Here is a 15,747-nt window from a genome sequence, read left to right as displayed (position 1 = left end):
GAATACTGACGTTATTCAAGAACATGGAACAACAACAGTAAACTCAGTGAATCATTTTAATATCTATGACACAAAACACTCAAGTTTTAAACAGTTCATTTGGTTCAACTGTTTGAAAACATCATCAAATGCAAACAGGAAACGACACATGACGACAATAAATAAATAACTTATATAAAACAATTAAATTAATAGGACGAGGTATTAGTCGTAAAAACAAGAAAACACACAAATTGTAACAAAATGTCAAGAAGAGGCTTGAAAATCAAAGAATCCAAGAAACTCTTTCAGTTCAGTATTTAAATGTTTTTATTCTCGTGATGAAGTTTAAGCTTGTTTCATCACACAAACACTGACTTTGACTTAAAGGCAGTGAAAGCACAAAGTCACAAATCAGACTATAAGGTTACAGTCTAAACATCGAGTCCCAACCAGCAGGAAGTTTCACAGTAAATGTAATAAATTAGTTGTAGCTTTAAAAATCTAGAGTATAAATCAGCTTTTGTTTCTGTTTATAAAGTGCAGCAGTTACTTAAAGTGTTCAGCTTCAGTTTCTCTGAGACATTAAAGATGGTAGACAAAGTCTACAAACATGTGAAGTAAGAAAAACAGTCAGAACTCAAACTATACTAACAAAGTTTGCATTCATACAGTGACGTCAGTTTCCATCACAGCGTTCAGGTGATGTTTTATTTTCATCTTTCCACATTATCTGTGTCACAAACGTCCATATTCATGGAAATTTCCTTTAATGCTATGAAAAATCTTCCAGCCCTGCTGAGGTTTGAGAATGATTCATGTCATTCCAGCACAGTGATGATCAGGGAGGATTTAAACCCTTTAATTTGTCCATCAGAGACACTTTGAGGTCTCACTAAAAGATTTAAGTGCACCTTAACCAGTGAGGTAAAGACTAAATAAATTAGATTAAACACGCTGACAGTGAGGCAGAGGAGTGTTTCTTCTCCAGGCTGAACTTCAGTTTTGTACTGAAGGAGGAAATCCATCAGTTTCACTGCTTGATGTTTCCAAGCAGATCCTCCAGAGTCTGACAGCAGCAACTCTGACTGAAGACGTCTGTAAGAAATATTTCCTGTTTAGATCCATTCAAATCAGGCTCACATCCTTTTGTAGGTGTGACCTTATGATGATCTCAGTGCTGCTGGGCCCGAGTGTCTCCCTGTGGATGCTGGTTTGAATCCCCAATCTGACTGAAGATCTACACTTCTAGACTTGCAGTGGTTGTTTTTGTGTCTCATCGTCCTTTTGATGCTTCTGCTGAAAGAAGTTGAATAATGAGTCAGTTTGATGGCACAAGAAGGAACAAGATGTTTGTGTTTGTTTGTTTGTTTCTTACTTTTAGTTTCTGAAAAATGCGAGAGAAATATGCAGCAAAACCAGCGAGAGTCAAAACTAATAATAAGGTGACGACAATGACGACCACAGGGACCCTGGATTGACCTGCTGATGTAGAAAAGACAAGATATTCACCACAAATGCACAAAACCCCAAACAGGGATGATGCAGAGAAGAGTTGGACTGTTTTCTCACCATTTGTTGGAGTCGTGTCCTGAGGATCTGGAGTTTGGAAGTTTCTGGGATGTAGTGGTGCCATTGTTGAGGTTTTTGCAACATTTGGATCTAAAAGATGCAAAAAAAAATAAACAGTAGAGTTATAATCTGCTAGTAAAATTGAGACAAACATTTTGTAACGGTACAGAAAAAACACACAAAACAAGTATCAGAGTGTTTGAATTTTAGTTTGGAACCACAAACATCGCCACAACAAATCTTCTCACCGACTACAAGTTCAACAACAGCAGCTTTCACTCTGCTCTGCAGCTTGGGGATGAAACATCTGTATCTGCCGTTGTCTTCCTCCGACACGTTCAGGATCTTCAGTGAAATGTTCCCGTGTTTCATGTCGTCCATGAACAGCTCCGTCCTCCTGAAGTACGAGGCCATCTTCATGTCGGGGACCTCCTTCCTGTCCCTGTACAGGTGAACATACTCCACTCGGCTCAGCCGGTCCGACGGGTCGGGCTTCAGGTCGGGTTTGGACCACTCCACCGTCAGACCCTGGACATCGAACGTGGGCTCCAGGTGACACGGCAGGATGACATCATCACCCGGAGAAGCAATGATTGGAAGATTTGACCCAATCACCACAACCTTACCTGGAAACAGATGAAAAATTAAACGTTGTGAACTCTCACAGACCGAAGACTTGAAGATCATTAACAGCCCCGTGAGCCTCTGTGCTGTTATTGTCATAGTTTTCTGCACTTTGAAAAAATCATCTAAATTTTCAAATGAAAAAACTGTACAGCTATTCTCAACATTAAAGTTAATAAGTTAATAATAGGTAAAAAGTAGAGATAAAAGACCTTAAAGTGGAATAACTCAAGTCAAATCCATCAGTAGTTTCTTAGCCATCCAGCTCATGACAGTCTTTAAACTACCAGGAGCTCAGATTTTGCAGCATAGCTGAGAATATTTACACTCTGGACCAACTAACTATAAATACACATTATAAATCATGACATAGTCCCCTCCCATTAAGTACATAAGGTGCTATTGGAAGTTAAATGTATCTATAATACTGCATTTGCTTGGTATCGTGTCAGAGTTTGCAGCTTTGCTGAGAATAGTTTAACTGCAAAGTCTTCCTTAAATATGAAAATGCACACATCGCAACCATCGCTTCCGATAACATTTGACTACGATCACACGTCATATGTGTGAAGATACGGTCGCTGAACTGAACAGAAAAGGTCATTATCAGTGTCTGCCTATGGATCGTCACACACTCACTGACGGCTGCCATCAGCGCCACATATAACAGACAAAGTTCTAACAGTGAATTCAGTTTGATCCAAATTTCAAAAAAGTTACATTTTAGCTTTAAGATGAAAGCAGAGTTTAAGTAAAACATCGGTTTACCTTGAACAGGTGCGATTAAGAAAGCCGAGCACAAGATTAAAGTCCAGAGTGGAAAAGTGTAAGAAGACGAGCTGAGCCGGGACATAACAACAAGTGCAGAGACTGACGGGGCGACTCGAACTTCCTCCGCTCCTAAACGCGACTGCTGAGTGGCTGTCAGGGAGACGCTCTTATTAAGACGTCATGCGTAATTTTTTCCATGAAGGGCGTGTCATTGGTCGTCATGACAACAAAACAAGTCCCACAGCTCCGGTTTGCTCTGTGACTAGTGACTGACTGACGCTGTGTTGTAATCACCATTAACGACAGTAGCAGTGTCTAGAAATTAACTGTGATGTCATTCTAAATGTTGATATTTTGAAAATTCTCATATTTTATTAGAAAGAAAAAGGTAAAAGAAACAGAAAAACACGAGATTATAAGATACCAAAGCAATGTAAGTAAGTAAGGAATTAAAGTTTATTTATTAAGCGCTTTTCACAGAAAGGCAGTCACAAAGCGCTGTACACAAATATTAAAACATAATTGTAGAGGTAAACTATTCCACAGACTTGGTGCAACAGACTGAAAGGCTCTGTCCCCTTTCGTCTTCAGTCGTGTAACAACCAGCATACCCTGGCTGTGTCCCAATTAAGAGACCGCACGCTTGAAGTACGCGCACTACGCGTACTACGTACGGTGCGTACTATAAGTACGAGAAGTGCGGAAGTGAGAGGTTTGTGAAATGGGATGGTATACGCTTCGTCGCGCTGTTCAGGTTGCCTAGCAACCATGATACTAACTTACATACAGCTTTGTGTGACAGAAATGAAGGAGAAAAATGTTTTGTTGGTCATTCATTTTTGTCATGACATCATTTTGATTAGTTGAGTATCTGAGGCTGAGACCACAGGACTCTAAAACATGATTGTTGGGCTTCATTTCTGTGCTGAACAGTCATTTAAGATTAGTTAGTAAATAACAATTAATTAATGTTGCTCATGAGACTAAAGTCATCTCACTGTGGTAATGTAAATATAATATGGCCAATATTATAGTATTGTCAGATTATTATGAGATATATACACACACACACACACACACACACACACACACACACACACACACACACACACACACACACATATACATATATCACTGACTTTCAGCTTGTTGTGTTTGTTGATATATGACTGACTTTAATTATTAAACATTCGCACATAAATAAGTGACATCATATTCAGTACTTTTGACAGTTCACTCTTCGGCCGCTCCATCTTATTAGGGAAATTCCATATACATAAATGTAAATTTCAAAACTCAACCCCATCATTTAATTTGTTTTTGATTGAAATTGAATATTACTTAAACTCTCCTAAATTAACTTCCAATATAAAAGGTTTATCATTGATTGAAATTCATTCAGAAATGTTCAAAGAATGAGCTGTCACAACTTTCAAGTACAAAGTTGTTATGAAGTCTGTCACATTCCCCCCCTTTTTTTTTATTCTTTATTTATTTATCCTTCTTATTTCATTGTACTGTATATTGTTACTCTTATTTGCCTTGTATGTCTACTGTACAAACTGAACTGGAATGACTGACTGTTCGCTTTATAAGTTCGATAAAGTTTGGGGAAAAAAAAACCCTCTTCAGCCGCTCCCTTCTGCCGTATTTTGCGGCAAAATTATCCACACCCACCACCGCGCTATGAATTGTGGGATATATGGGACCACGAAGCTGCACCGGACCACGCTTGATATTTGGGGAAATTGACGGCGCATTTGGAGTATGCATTTGAAGTACACTTCGAATTGGGACAGCCGTCGTCGCGTGGCGGTGACGTAACCGCACTTAAAATGCGTACTTCAAGCGTGCAGACCCTGAATTGGGACACAGCCACCGAGTATGTGAGCGGAGATGACGAGCAGCAGGAGCAGTGTATTTTATAAGAAGCTTGGATAAATGTGCCCTGTATGTTAAAACAAGAATTTTAAAGCGAATCCGAAACTCTATTGGGAGCCAATGTAAATAATATAAGAATGGAGTAATGTGAGCATGCTTGCTAGAACGAGTCTGGCTGCTTTTGCATTGCCTGGAGGCGAGAGAGAGATGATTTATTCAAACTAGTAAACAGGGAATTACAGTAATCTAAGCGTGATGACACAAATGCATGAATGAGTTTTTCCAGTTCAGCTGAGGAAACCATATGTCGCAGTTTAGAGATGTTTCTTAGTGTCATCTCTGCTACATACAGTACAGAATATAGAGAGACGAGTTACAGCAGTGCAAGTAAACAAACAATAAATATAAGAAGAGTAAGAAAATGAATATACACTTTAGGACTCGGGTTAAAGGATCAATAACAATTTAAAATTTATATTTTACAGTTTGAGGATTTAAAGTCTCACACACAACCCGTCGAAAGGGGAGGGGGGCGGCTGCTTCCAAATAGAGCACATTTCATTCATAATGTTGTAAGTACAAGCTCATTATGTATTCATGATTTGAATCCTGAGTTGTGTGAAATCCCAGAAATAAAGTAAGTAAAAGTAAGTAAAATTTTATTTATATAGCACATTTCTAGATAGACATCACAAAGTGCTTTACAGATATAACAGATTAAAAGACAAAAAAACAAACAAAGTTAACAAAAAGCAATTTTAAAAAGATAAGTTTTTAGCTGTTTTTTAAAAGTAATCAATGAATCAACGGATCGTAGGTCCTGAGGAAGGGAGTTCCAAAGTCGAGCGCCAACAGTAGCAAAAGCTCTATCACCCCTAGTTTTCAGTCTCGTATACTGAATGACAAGTAGGCCCTGACTACTCGACCTCAGAGACCTACTAGGGGCATAGGGCTGCAAAAGTTCAATAATATATGGTGGTGCTTGTTGTCGAAGAGCCTTAAAAGTTAAAACCAAAATCTTAAAATGGACTCTAAATTCGACAGGAAGCCAGTGTAACTGCTTAAGCAACGGTGTTATATGTGAATATTTAGAAACGTTCGTCAAAAGTCTTGCTGCAGCATTCTGAACGATCTGCAGACGCTCCAAAGAACCTTTGTTTAAACAAGTAAACAGGGAATTGCAATAGTCCAATCGTGATGAAATAAAAGCATGAATAAAAATCTCCAGTTCGGTATAGGATATTATAGAGCTCAATTTAGAGATATTTCTTAAATGATAAAAGCAGGACCGAACAAGAGATTTAACATGACTATCTAACGTAAGAGCAGGATCAAGGATAATCCCTAAGTTCCTGACAGATGGTTTTACAAACGCTGAAAGAGGACCAAGAGCATTTATTATACTGGGTCTATGTCTATCTGGGGCACATAAGAGGACTTCGGTTTTGTTATCATTTAGTTGGAGGAAGTTTGTCTGAGATGGACAAGAAAAGTTCAAAGCCATCAGGTGCTCAGTTTAGAAAAAAGAGAAAAGAAGAGGAGGAGAAACGAGCAAACTGCCACTGCAAACATGCTCACTGTGAAACTGATGTAACCACACATGTAGAGTGTACAGTGTAAAAAACCTTTTGTCAGGAATCAAATAAAGAAAACAGGATGTTCCTGCAGGTGGGGGATGTCGATCTAGTGTAACAGCTGTGCTTGTTGTGTTTCCGTGCGAATAGCCTGTCAAACTTTCCATCTTTCCATAAATACATGATGATAAGCTATTCTGTTTTTTTCTTGTTTTTATTTTTATTTTTATTTTTTTTTTATTTTTTATTTTTTGTTTTTATTTTAAATGGATCTTTTTGTCGTTGGATTCATTGTTTATCAGCTGGTCGACCTTGTAAATGTCCCTGCTGATATCTTGTTGGGCTCCTGCCTTGAAATGTTTAAAACCCTTTAAATATGTCACTGGTTTGAGCGCACAGATGTGGTTGAAAAGCTTCAGCAGGGCTGGATCTACTTTGCCAAACCTGGGTGGGTAACTTGGGTGGGACATGATCAGCTGAGTTATAAACTGCAGGTTGCTGGTTTGAGTCTGTATTGAGATGCTGATGTCTCTCACATAATAATAAGAAAAACAAACACTTTTACTAAACTGTAAAAGTGTTTAAAACATCTTCACATAGCATACATCTGAGGGATGGTGCTGTTACATTGTTCACGCAAAAAAATGCAAGATGCCAACAGGTAATAAGAAGGAAAACACACTGACGAATGTTAAAAAACTCAAATGACCTGAAAGAAGATCAGCAGCATGATACAATTCAGAGAGCAGATACACAACCAGATAACCAGGTTAAAGCTCCCTCAGACTGTTGTAACAGTCTTTTGGTGGTGAGCACCTAAAATCAAACAAGTTAAGAGTTGTATGTCGCTTCATATTCATTCAGCTATCTACCGTCAGCCCGAGCCATGACTCAGTTATTCACATTGACACATTTTTTAATCTCTCAGTCTACAAAAATACTTATATATTGTTTACCCAATACTGAATATAACGCTGTATTGTCAAATTTGTGTTGTCTTTTTACATATGCATATTAGTGTGGATTTTGGCGTATCATAAGAGGGACATGGGGAGGCTTGTGTCAGGAAGGACACTTGGCATTATTTCAGCACGTAGTTGAAAGTTGTCAGAGCGTTTGTCCCACAGGTTGGATGTCAGTTAGAAGAGGAAACGAAGGGAGATCCAAGGAGTTTATGGTGGAAGCTGAGGAAAGAAGAATATTTCATAGAGTTCAGATAAGAGCTGAGAAAGGCTCTGGGTGGTAGGGAAGTGTTATCAGATGACAGGGAAAAGTAGAGCCGTAGTGCTGAGCGAAACTCTGGACAGAGGAAAGAAGACACTGAAAGTTTGCTGTGGTATGAGGAAGTACGGGAAAATATTCAAAGAAAGAGGTTAGATAAGAAAAAGTGGGAAAGCCAGGCAGATGAAAAAAGCAGAGTGTAGCACTGATAGGCAAAGAGAGAGGGGGTAAAGGAAAAGGCTGACAGTGGGCTGTATAAGAAAATGATAGATTATATTACAGATATTTGGCATCCAGACTGGAGCAGACAGGGATCGAACCACCAACCTTTCAAGTAGTAGGTTCAAAATAAATGTAATAAATTAGCCATTCCTTTTAACCTTAAACCCAGTCACTACAGAATATCTTTTAAATACAAGTGTGGTTAAATGAAGGAACCACTGTATCAGTGCACATACATTTGACAAAGTGCTGGAGTTAATTAACACAGTGCAGGAGGTCTTTCTGTACTCCAAGTACTCAACTCACAGTTCAGTTTCACTGAGACATTAAAGATGGTAGAAAAAACAAAAGAAAACATGTGAAGTAAGAAAAACAATCAGATCTGATCAAATGAACTACCAAAGACTCCATTTCCACAATACAGTCAATAAAACAAAAGACGTCTCTATATGAACTCCATAAATCCAGTGTTTGTCACTTGAAAGCTGCTGATGCTTTTGAAATCTTCAGAATATTCACACGCTGTGATCTGCAGTGGACGCTGGGATCATCCTGGACAACCTTCCAAACCAAACTGCCTTTCAGCAGGTGATGCACATCAGCCAGCACTTGATCACAACTAAAGCTGGAAAATAAGTAATTAAATAAATAAATAAATATAATAAATCAAATGCTATTAGCTACTGGAGCTACATAATGAGACCACAAGTTAAAGATATCTTGAAACCAGCTGATCGTTCTGCATTTAACAATTTCCAGTAACTCTAAAAATAATTCCAAGAAAACTAAGTATAATGGTGTAACTGTAACCTGACATTTCAAACTGGGGAGGTAGGGGTTTTTCCACAGACCAGAGCTCTTTATGATCACCAGGAAGCACATTTGGAATTTATTTTTAACCTTGAATAAACCCTTCAGTGTTTTCCACAGTGAGATAGTTTAACCAACGTGAGTCGATGTGGGAAACAATCACACTTTGGAAACAAAATTACCTCATAGGTCACATTTAAATCCAAGAACCATTGCTTCTTTGCATCCCAACCCACTTACATTCAAAACTTCTCTGTTATTCATTTGATCTTAATATAAAATTAGTTTAGTGTTAAGTTTTCCTAAGAGTACAAGGCTTTATTTTAGATTTGTTTTTAGGCTCTATAAGTGTACTTCACACAGCTGTTCAGGTGAGGCGTCAAGATTCAAACCCCAGTCAGACTCACATCCTTTTGTAGGCTGACCTTATGATGATCTCAGTGCTGCTGGACCCGAGTGTCTCTCTGTGGCTGCTGGTTTGAATTCCCAACCTGACTGAAGATCCAGGGAAGATAAAGCTCTAACGCTCTCAGCTCCATTAACACCAGCGTTCCTAACAATGCCAGGTTACTGTTATCTTTGCGTCTCATCATCCTCTGGTTGCTTCTGTTGAAAGAAGGTGAAAAATTAGCCAATCTGATGACACAAGAATCAACAACAAGTTTGTGTCTATTTGTTTGTTTCTTACATTTACACGGTCAGAGAAACATGGAGCGAAAGCAGCGACAGCCACAACTGATATAAAGGCAAAGATAACGACGACCACAGAGACCCTGGACCGACCTGCTGATGTATGAAAACGTTTTACTAAAAATATCTCTCAAATGGAAATGATGCAGACGAAAGTTGGACTGTTGGACTCTCACAATTTCTTGGAGTCGTGTCCTGAGGATTTGGAGTTTGGAGGATTTGGGGATGCAGTGGTCTGTCTGTCGTCAGGTTTTTAGTATTGTTTGGATCTAAAAACAAAGCAAAAAACACCTCAAAAACCAGTAGAGTCGAAATCTGTTTGTGAAACTTGCCTGAAAAGTTGGAAATGAGTTAAAAACAAAACAAATCTTCTCACCGACTACAAGTTCAACAACAGCAGACTTGACTCTGCTCCGCAGCTTGGGGATGAAACATCTGTATCTGCCGTTGTCTTCCTCCGACACGTTCAGGATCTTCAGTGAAATGTTCCCGTGTTTCATGTCGTCCATGAACAGCTCCGTCCTCCTGAAGTACGAGGCCATCTTCATGTCGGGGACCTCTTGCCTGTCCCTGTACAGGTGAACGTACTCCACTCGGCTCAGCCGGTCCAACGGGTCGGGCTTCAGGTCGGGTTTGGACCACTCCACCGTCAGACCCTGGACATCGAACGTGGGCTCCAGGTGACACGGCAGGATGACATCATCACCTGGAGCGGCGATGATTGGAAGATTTGAACCAATCACCAGAACCTCACCTGGAAATACGAAAAATCAATTCTCCCGAACTCCCACAGACCCCTGTGGAGTTACACACTGACGACCTGAACAGTTTGAGTTTTTGTGCTTGGGATACAAAAACTGTTTTTTCATTTAAAAAAAGCCTTATTTTCCCCAAAAACTTAGTGAAGAGATTCAGTTCAATTCCGTTTTATATATTGTGCTAAAATTACAAAAATTGTCTGTTCAAAGTGCTCTATACTGTAAGATAAAGATCCTACAGTATTTCTGGAAAAACACTAACAATCCGATTCTTCTAATGGGCAATCAGTTGGCAGTGGAATGAAAAAACTCCTTTTAACGAGATGAAACCTCCTCCAGAACCAGCCTCAGGGAGATGCAGCCATCTGCTGTGAGTGGTTAGTATTTGTTTCACTTTTTAACCTGTTATATCGCAGGTCTGTGCAGTAAGAGCGGATACAGGGCTCTGACTGATCTCTCTGTGGTGCTAATCATTTGTTGAAATGGAAAATAGCAGCTGTTGCCTGTGGATGAGACACATGCAGTGTCAGCCGATTTAATAAAGCAGTCAGCTTGTTGTCCTTCTAGCTCACTATTAATTTTTAATGTCAAGAGGAAATACAGAGAACAGCTGCTTCTGGGAGAAACTTCAACATACTGAAATCATCAGAGCATAAATGATGACTTCAAGTCACTGAAACATCAGGAGGTGCTGAATAATTAACCTCACAACCAGGAAGAGATGAAGAACGGTCACAAACCTCTCTAACCAGCTACAGGCTGATCTTTTACAAATCAGATCAGACAGATTATTATCAGATTATCTGAACCTTTGAGCTCCACTTCAGTGTCTGGGGGTTTTCTTGGGGTTTTTTCAGATTTAATCTTGGAGACCTTTATAATAAATAAATATACATTTTCTAAATCTAAACCTATTTTTTTGATCTTAAAAACAAAATAAAAGAGTTCTGAGTCAAATATAGCTCCCAGAAAAGCTAAAAAGCTATTAAGACTTTGTAATTCTGCTCCTATGTGAATATTTTCCTAATAATAAACCAGCTTTCTTCGTTCGTATAACCCGACGTGTCCTTTTGTCCTGTTCTTCTGTGTTTAAGCATCTATCGGTTGCTAGACAACCATAACGTAAACCCCAGCTTTAAATAAACGCCGTGTGAACTCGTTAGATCTCAACACAAAGACAGGACGCTCATATTTTCAGATACGATTTGATTTTTAATGTTCGATTATTTAACGTTTCTTCACATTAAGTCTACATAAACGCGCAAACGTGAGAGGAAAGTCGCTCATTGCAGTGCAGAACATAAATGTAGCAGTTACGGCGCCGATCCAAACACACACGGATGCTGAGGTGGTTTAATAAATGGATCCGTTTACCTTGAGCAGGACTCCTGACAATGAAGCACAGCATAAAAGCCCAGAGAGTAACAATGAAAGAGGGTTTCTTTGAGTCTGAGCAGCAGGTACACATAATAGATGATAACAAATATAGAGCCGCTGTCTGAGTGAAATGACGATTCTTCTTCTTCTTCTTTTGTTTCTTTTCGTTTGTCTTTTTCTGTAAAACTAGAGTCGGCTTTTCTTCTGCCTCCTACTCTCTCAATACTTGTCACAGTCAAGCAGTTTGACATTATGGTGGTTGGGGGTGGGGAGATTCATGCGCATTGCGATTTGATTGGTTAAACTCTTTACTAAAATAACTAAAGCTTTACTACTTCACTTCACAGGTCTTTGTCTCCGTGTTTTCGAGTTTTTGAGCATAATTCAATAGAGATTCACAGAAATTCATTACTTGACTATTACTTTTTTCAGTTACAGTTGCCGTACAAACTCTGGTTCCGCGTCATTTCGGTTATTTGGCTCTTTCTCTACTTGGTATAGGGGAAGCAAATGTCTCAGGCAGAAAGTACCGCCAGGTGCCCTGATGTAAATTACACCGGTGACTTGTAATACTGAGTTTTCATGAATTACATTCATGTTGCACAAACCGAAAACATGCTCCATGCGATTTTTGGCCTGATGCAATCTTACTTATTGCAGAGTACATGTAGAAATTGACCTCATTGTCATGTTATCTGTTGCCACGGATCTGACAGTGTTTGCACCATCCTCTAATTCAGCGAGCTCTTTAGAAAGACTCTTTCTTTCACAAGACAGAAAGAAAAGGCAGACTGCCTGGTGGTTTTTTACGAAGGTCACAGAGTCAGTTGCAACATCTCCCTCTGCGTATCTGTACATCTCTGAACTACTGGGAAACGCTGGCAGATGTGACACGATTTTCAGCGCGTGTCACGGTGTGAAAAGGGGTCAGCGGTGAGCATACAGTAAAAGCAGCCTGACAGTAGATACGAGCGACACGGGCGGTTGCCCGGGGCGGCATCGTGGTGGGGGGCGGCATCACGGGCATTGGCAAAAAAAAAAAACCCCAAACAAAAAAAATGCTCGTAGCCTACTCATGCTGCCCCGACATCAGCCAGCGCGTATTGGGAGTGGCATAGGTACCGATCGGTTTTCTATCGCCAATTTGAGTAAGGGCGCCCTCCGTTAACGAGGTGCGCCTGCTGCTTGCGGCACAGGGAGGAGAGGGCGGGGCTGCGGGGGATTCTCTGGCTGGCTGGAAAATAAAAACAAAACAAAAAACACGAAAACACCAGACATTATGATACAGACTTATAATTTGCACCGATGTTTTTTCGAAACGTGAAAAGTGAGCGCGAGAGCCCTCGGTGCGCCTGCTCGCTGCTGAAGTCAAAGTAAACTTTTTCATCTCCGCTACATACAGCCCAGTTATAGAGAGACGAGACGACGAGGCTCCAGTTACAGCAGTGCAAGTAAACAAACAATGTATATAAGAAGAGTAAGAAAATAAATCTACACTTTAGGACTCGGGGTAAAGGATCAATAAGAATTTAAAATGTATAATTTACAGTTTGATGATTTAAAGTCTCACACACAACCCGTCGAAAGGGGAGAGGGCCCTGCTGCTTCCAAATAGAGCACATTTCATTCATAATGTTGTAAATCCAAGCCCATTATGTATTCATGATTTGAATCCTGGGTTGTGTGAAGTCCCAGAAATACACTTTAGACAAAGTGAATCTGTGAACTAAGGTGTAGATCTGTTAGGTTATGTTGTGGCGATCCTCGAGTTGGTGGATTTGTGTTCATACTGAGTGCAAAATTAAAACCAATGGAAGATGGACAAGAAAAGTTCAAAGCCATCAGGTGCTCAGTTTACAAAAAAAGAGGAGGAGAGGAAGAGGGAGTCTTCGCCCAGGGCGCCAAACAGGCTAGGACCGCCAATGCAGCCTGACACACAATTTTGTCACTGCGCTATTTCAAAACACCAGTTTGCATTATTACTAAATCTAACCCTGTTGGTCCCGTTACCTTTAACCCATGCGTTTTGTTTTTCTTAAGGAGGCATTGCAGTTGTTGCGACACACTCACAGGCTCATTGTGCCATCAACTGTTGGGTTCAGATGATTAATCAGCCTTTTTGTTTCATCATTTCATCATGAGTTTGACATTTTGAATTCTTCTATTTATATAAACCTATCCAGTGATATTTTAACATGATTTCAGTCTGTTTCGAGTTTAAAATGCATATCTATGCATATTAAGTAACAGACTGATAGCTGAGGATCATTACACAGCAGGGATTTATTTAAATGCCGGTAAAATTGAATTGGTCATATGTTCATTCTTTAGACTGTAGGTTTGCCCAGTGTAACTTCCTGTTGTCAGGAATAGCGAGCACTGTGGTCAGTGAATGCTGGAACAGCTGGATAATACAATGATACATTGTTTCTGTACTGCATTTTATTTCACATATTGTCTGCATCCTTTATCCTTTGTGGCACTTTGGGAAGCAGGTGGAAAATGTGATGAAATCTTTTCTAAATTTAGTCGTTATTTCATTTGTTTCCCATCTATTTAACACCTGTTACCTTTGACTTGTAACAGCTATGTTGTGATTTCTAATGAACTGAGTAGATGGTTTGATGCCCAGCAGGAGTGACTAATATTTTCCTGCCTATAACAAGTGAATATAAAGTCCTCGTGGGAGAACATTGTCAGCACAACGCCTGGGCTTAGCTGTTTTTTTATGACCAGCAGCATAGTTCCGGAGAACTGCCCATGTGTGTCCAATTTCCTGCTCAGTTCTCTTCTCAATAACAGGAATGCTCTGTTCATGTTATTCCTTTGGTTTTTTGGGGAAGTTACAACCAAAAGCACTTTTTATTCCATGCATCAATACAGCAAACATTTGCCACTGAATCATTAGAAGACCATTAAAATTTGCAGACACCGAACACCATGTTACAAAGTCGGTATGACAATGTCAATGATTTATACTAAAGTTAAGCTATGCTAAAGAGAAATTTGACACATTTATTTTGTGATTAAAAGTCAAAGATGATCTGACGTGTCACCCTCTGCTGCTTAGGGAACAAAATGCAGGAAAGCCCCATGAGAGATTCTTCGAAGAGTCCCAGTGAACCATTAAACTCATCTAAGCCCTGCAGCAGTAAAACTCTGTGTGAACAAGTCCAGGAAGGGCCTGCTGGGACTTGCACATGAGATTACATATTCTGGTAACTGTTAACCATACAGTCGAGCTTATATTCCTGTAACTATGATCTGATGAACCAATGACAACATAAAACAAATAAAAAGCTTTTATGAGCAAATTTTTGAAGCTGTAAACACAAAATCTGACATTTCCTCTTTTATAACCCCAGTAAATAATAAAATGATAGTTACTGGCAGTGATCTGGTCTATATATCTGTTTCTCTATTGAAACATTTTTCCAACTCTTACCCATCACTGTATGCTTGGGTTGAATGGCCTGCTTTGTTATTTCATAGATGAAAACTCTTTTTTTTGGGTCTGCACTCGTCTAACTTACTGAATCAATTCATCAAAGAAGTGTGATAAACTATTGTTTTTGGTCCCAACACTCATTTCTTCTGTTTGCCACTAAAATTCGCACTGATTTCGGAAAAAAATGCATTCAGATTTTCAGCTCCTTCCTCTTGGAATCAGTGGCAAAATCACCTTAAAGGAACTTAATGTCATTTTAAATGACTTAGTGCTGTCAGGGCTCTGTGTGCGGGCAGGCGGAGATGGGGATCCAAATGCAGGACTCGGAAAACGGAATGCAACTCAAAACCTCAGCTTTATTGCTGGCAAGAAAACAAAACATGAAGTGAGGACTGAACACTGAGACCAAAAAACACACAGGCATAATCTGATGGTACGACGCAACACTGGGTTGAGGACAACACAGGGCTAATGTGGTAATCAGGGAATGGGTAACAGAAGGGAGACACAGCTGGGGGAGATCAGGGCTAACGAGACGGGAGAGCTAAGCTGCACACTCTAACATAAGACAAAGGTCGTGTCCAAATTCATGGGCTGCATCCTCCTGAGGACCCGGCCTTCGCGGTCTACGTTGGCCGGGTCCTCAGAAGGTCGGGTAGGCCGGAAGTAAACGGCAGTTTACTTCTTTTTTTTTTTTTAACTTATTTTTACTTACTTTTTTTTTTACTTATTTTTTGCTCTGGTTTACATCCCAAAATCCTCTAGTCTTATAGTATACGACAGCGGATCACTTGTAAACATCGGTGCCAAGGTTGCACAT

The 15,747-nt window shown here is 39.8% G+C and overlaps 2 protein-coding genes across 8 annotated transcripts; both read right to left on the bottom strand.

The window, feature by feature from the left end:
• Window positions 1–356: 356 nt before the first annotated feature.
• On the bottom strand, window positions 357–3,088 carry LOC146635563 (butyrophilin subfamily 3 member A2-like). Of its 7 annotated transcripts, none has more exons than XM_085347405.1 (5): window positions 2,944–3,088; window positions 1,800–2,177; window positions 1,552–1,641; window positions 1,358–1,464; window positions 357–1,275 (listed from the first exon to the last, which is right to left on the bottom strand). In XM_085347405.1, the coding sequence occupies exons 1-5, from the start codon at window positions 3,026–3,028 to the stop codon at window positions 1,228–1,230; spliced, it is 708 nt and encodes a 235-aa protein (XP_085203531.1). In that variant the 5' UTR covers window positions 3,029–3,088; the 3' UTR covers window positions 357–1,227. The 7 variants fall into 7 exon arrangements, with proteins under 7 accessions (XP_085203531.1, XP_085203499.1, XP_085203508.1 ...); XM_085347396.1 differs by having other exon boundaries at window positions 358–1,278; XM_085347373.1 differs by lacking the exon at window positions 2,944–3,088 and having other exon boundaries at window positions 357–1,278; window positions 1,800–2,316.
• A 6,110-nt stretch (window positions 3,089–9,198) lies between these two features.
• On the bottom strand, window positions 9,199–11,570 carry LOC146635562 (butyrophilin-like protein 9). The gene is made up of 5 exons (XM_085347515.1): window positions 11,477–11,570; window positions 9,721–10,098; window positions 9,521–9,613; window positions 9,343–9,440; window positions 9,199–9,260 (listed from the first exon to the last, which is right to left on the bottom strand). Exons 1-5 carry the CDS (start codon window positions 11,568–11,570, stop codon window positions 9,228–9,230), a joined length of 696 nt encoding a protein of 231 aa, XP_085203641.1. The 3' UTR covers window positions 9,199–9,227.
• Window positions 11,571–15,747: the final 4,177 nt, after the last annotated feature.

This window comes from Diplotaxodon limnothrissa, linkage group LG3 (assembly GCF_057381915.1).
Source record: "Diplotaxodon limnothrissa isolate DT_005_m linkage group LG3, D_limnothrissa_male_GT1.1, whole genome shotgun sequence".
Taxonomy (NCBI): domain Eukaryota; kingdom Metazoa; phylum Chordata; class Actinopteri; order Cichliformes; family Cichlidae; genus Diplotaxodon; species Diplotaxodon limnothrissa.
Note: the sequence above shows the minus strand (reverse complement) of the source record. Positions and strands in the feature narration are given on the sequence as shown.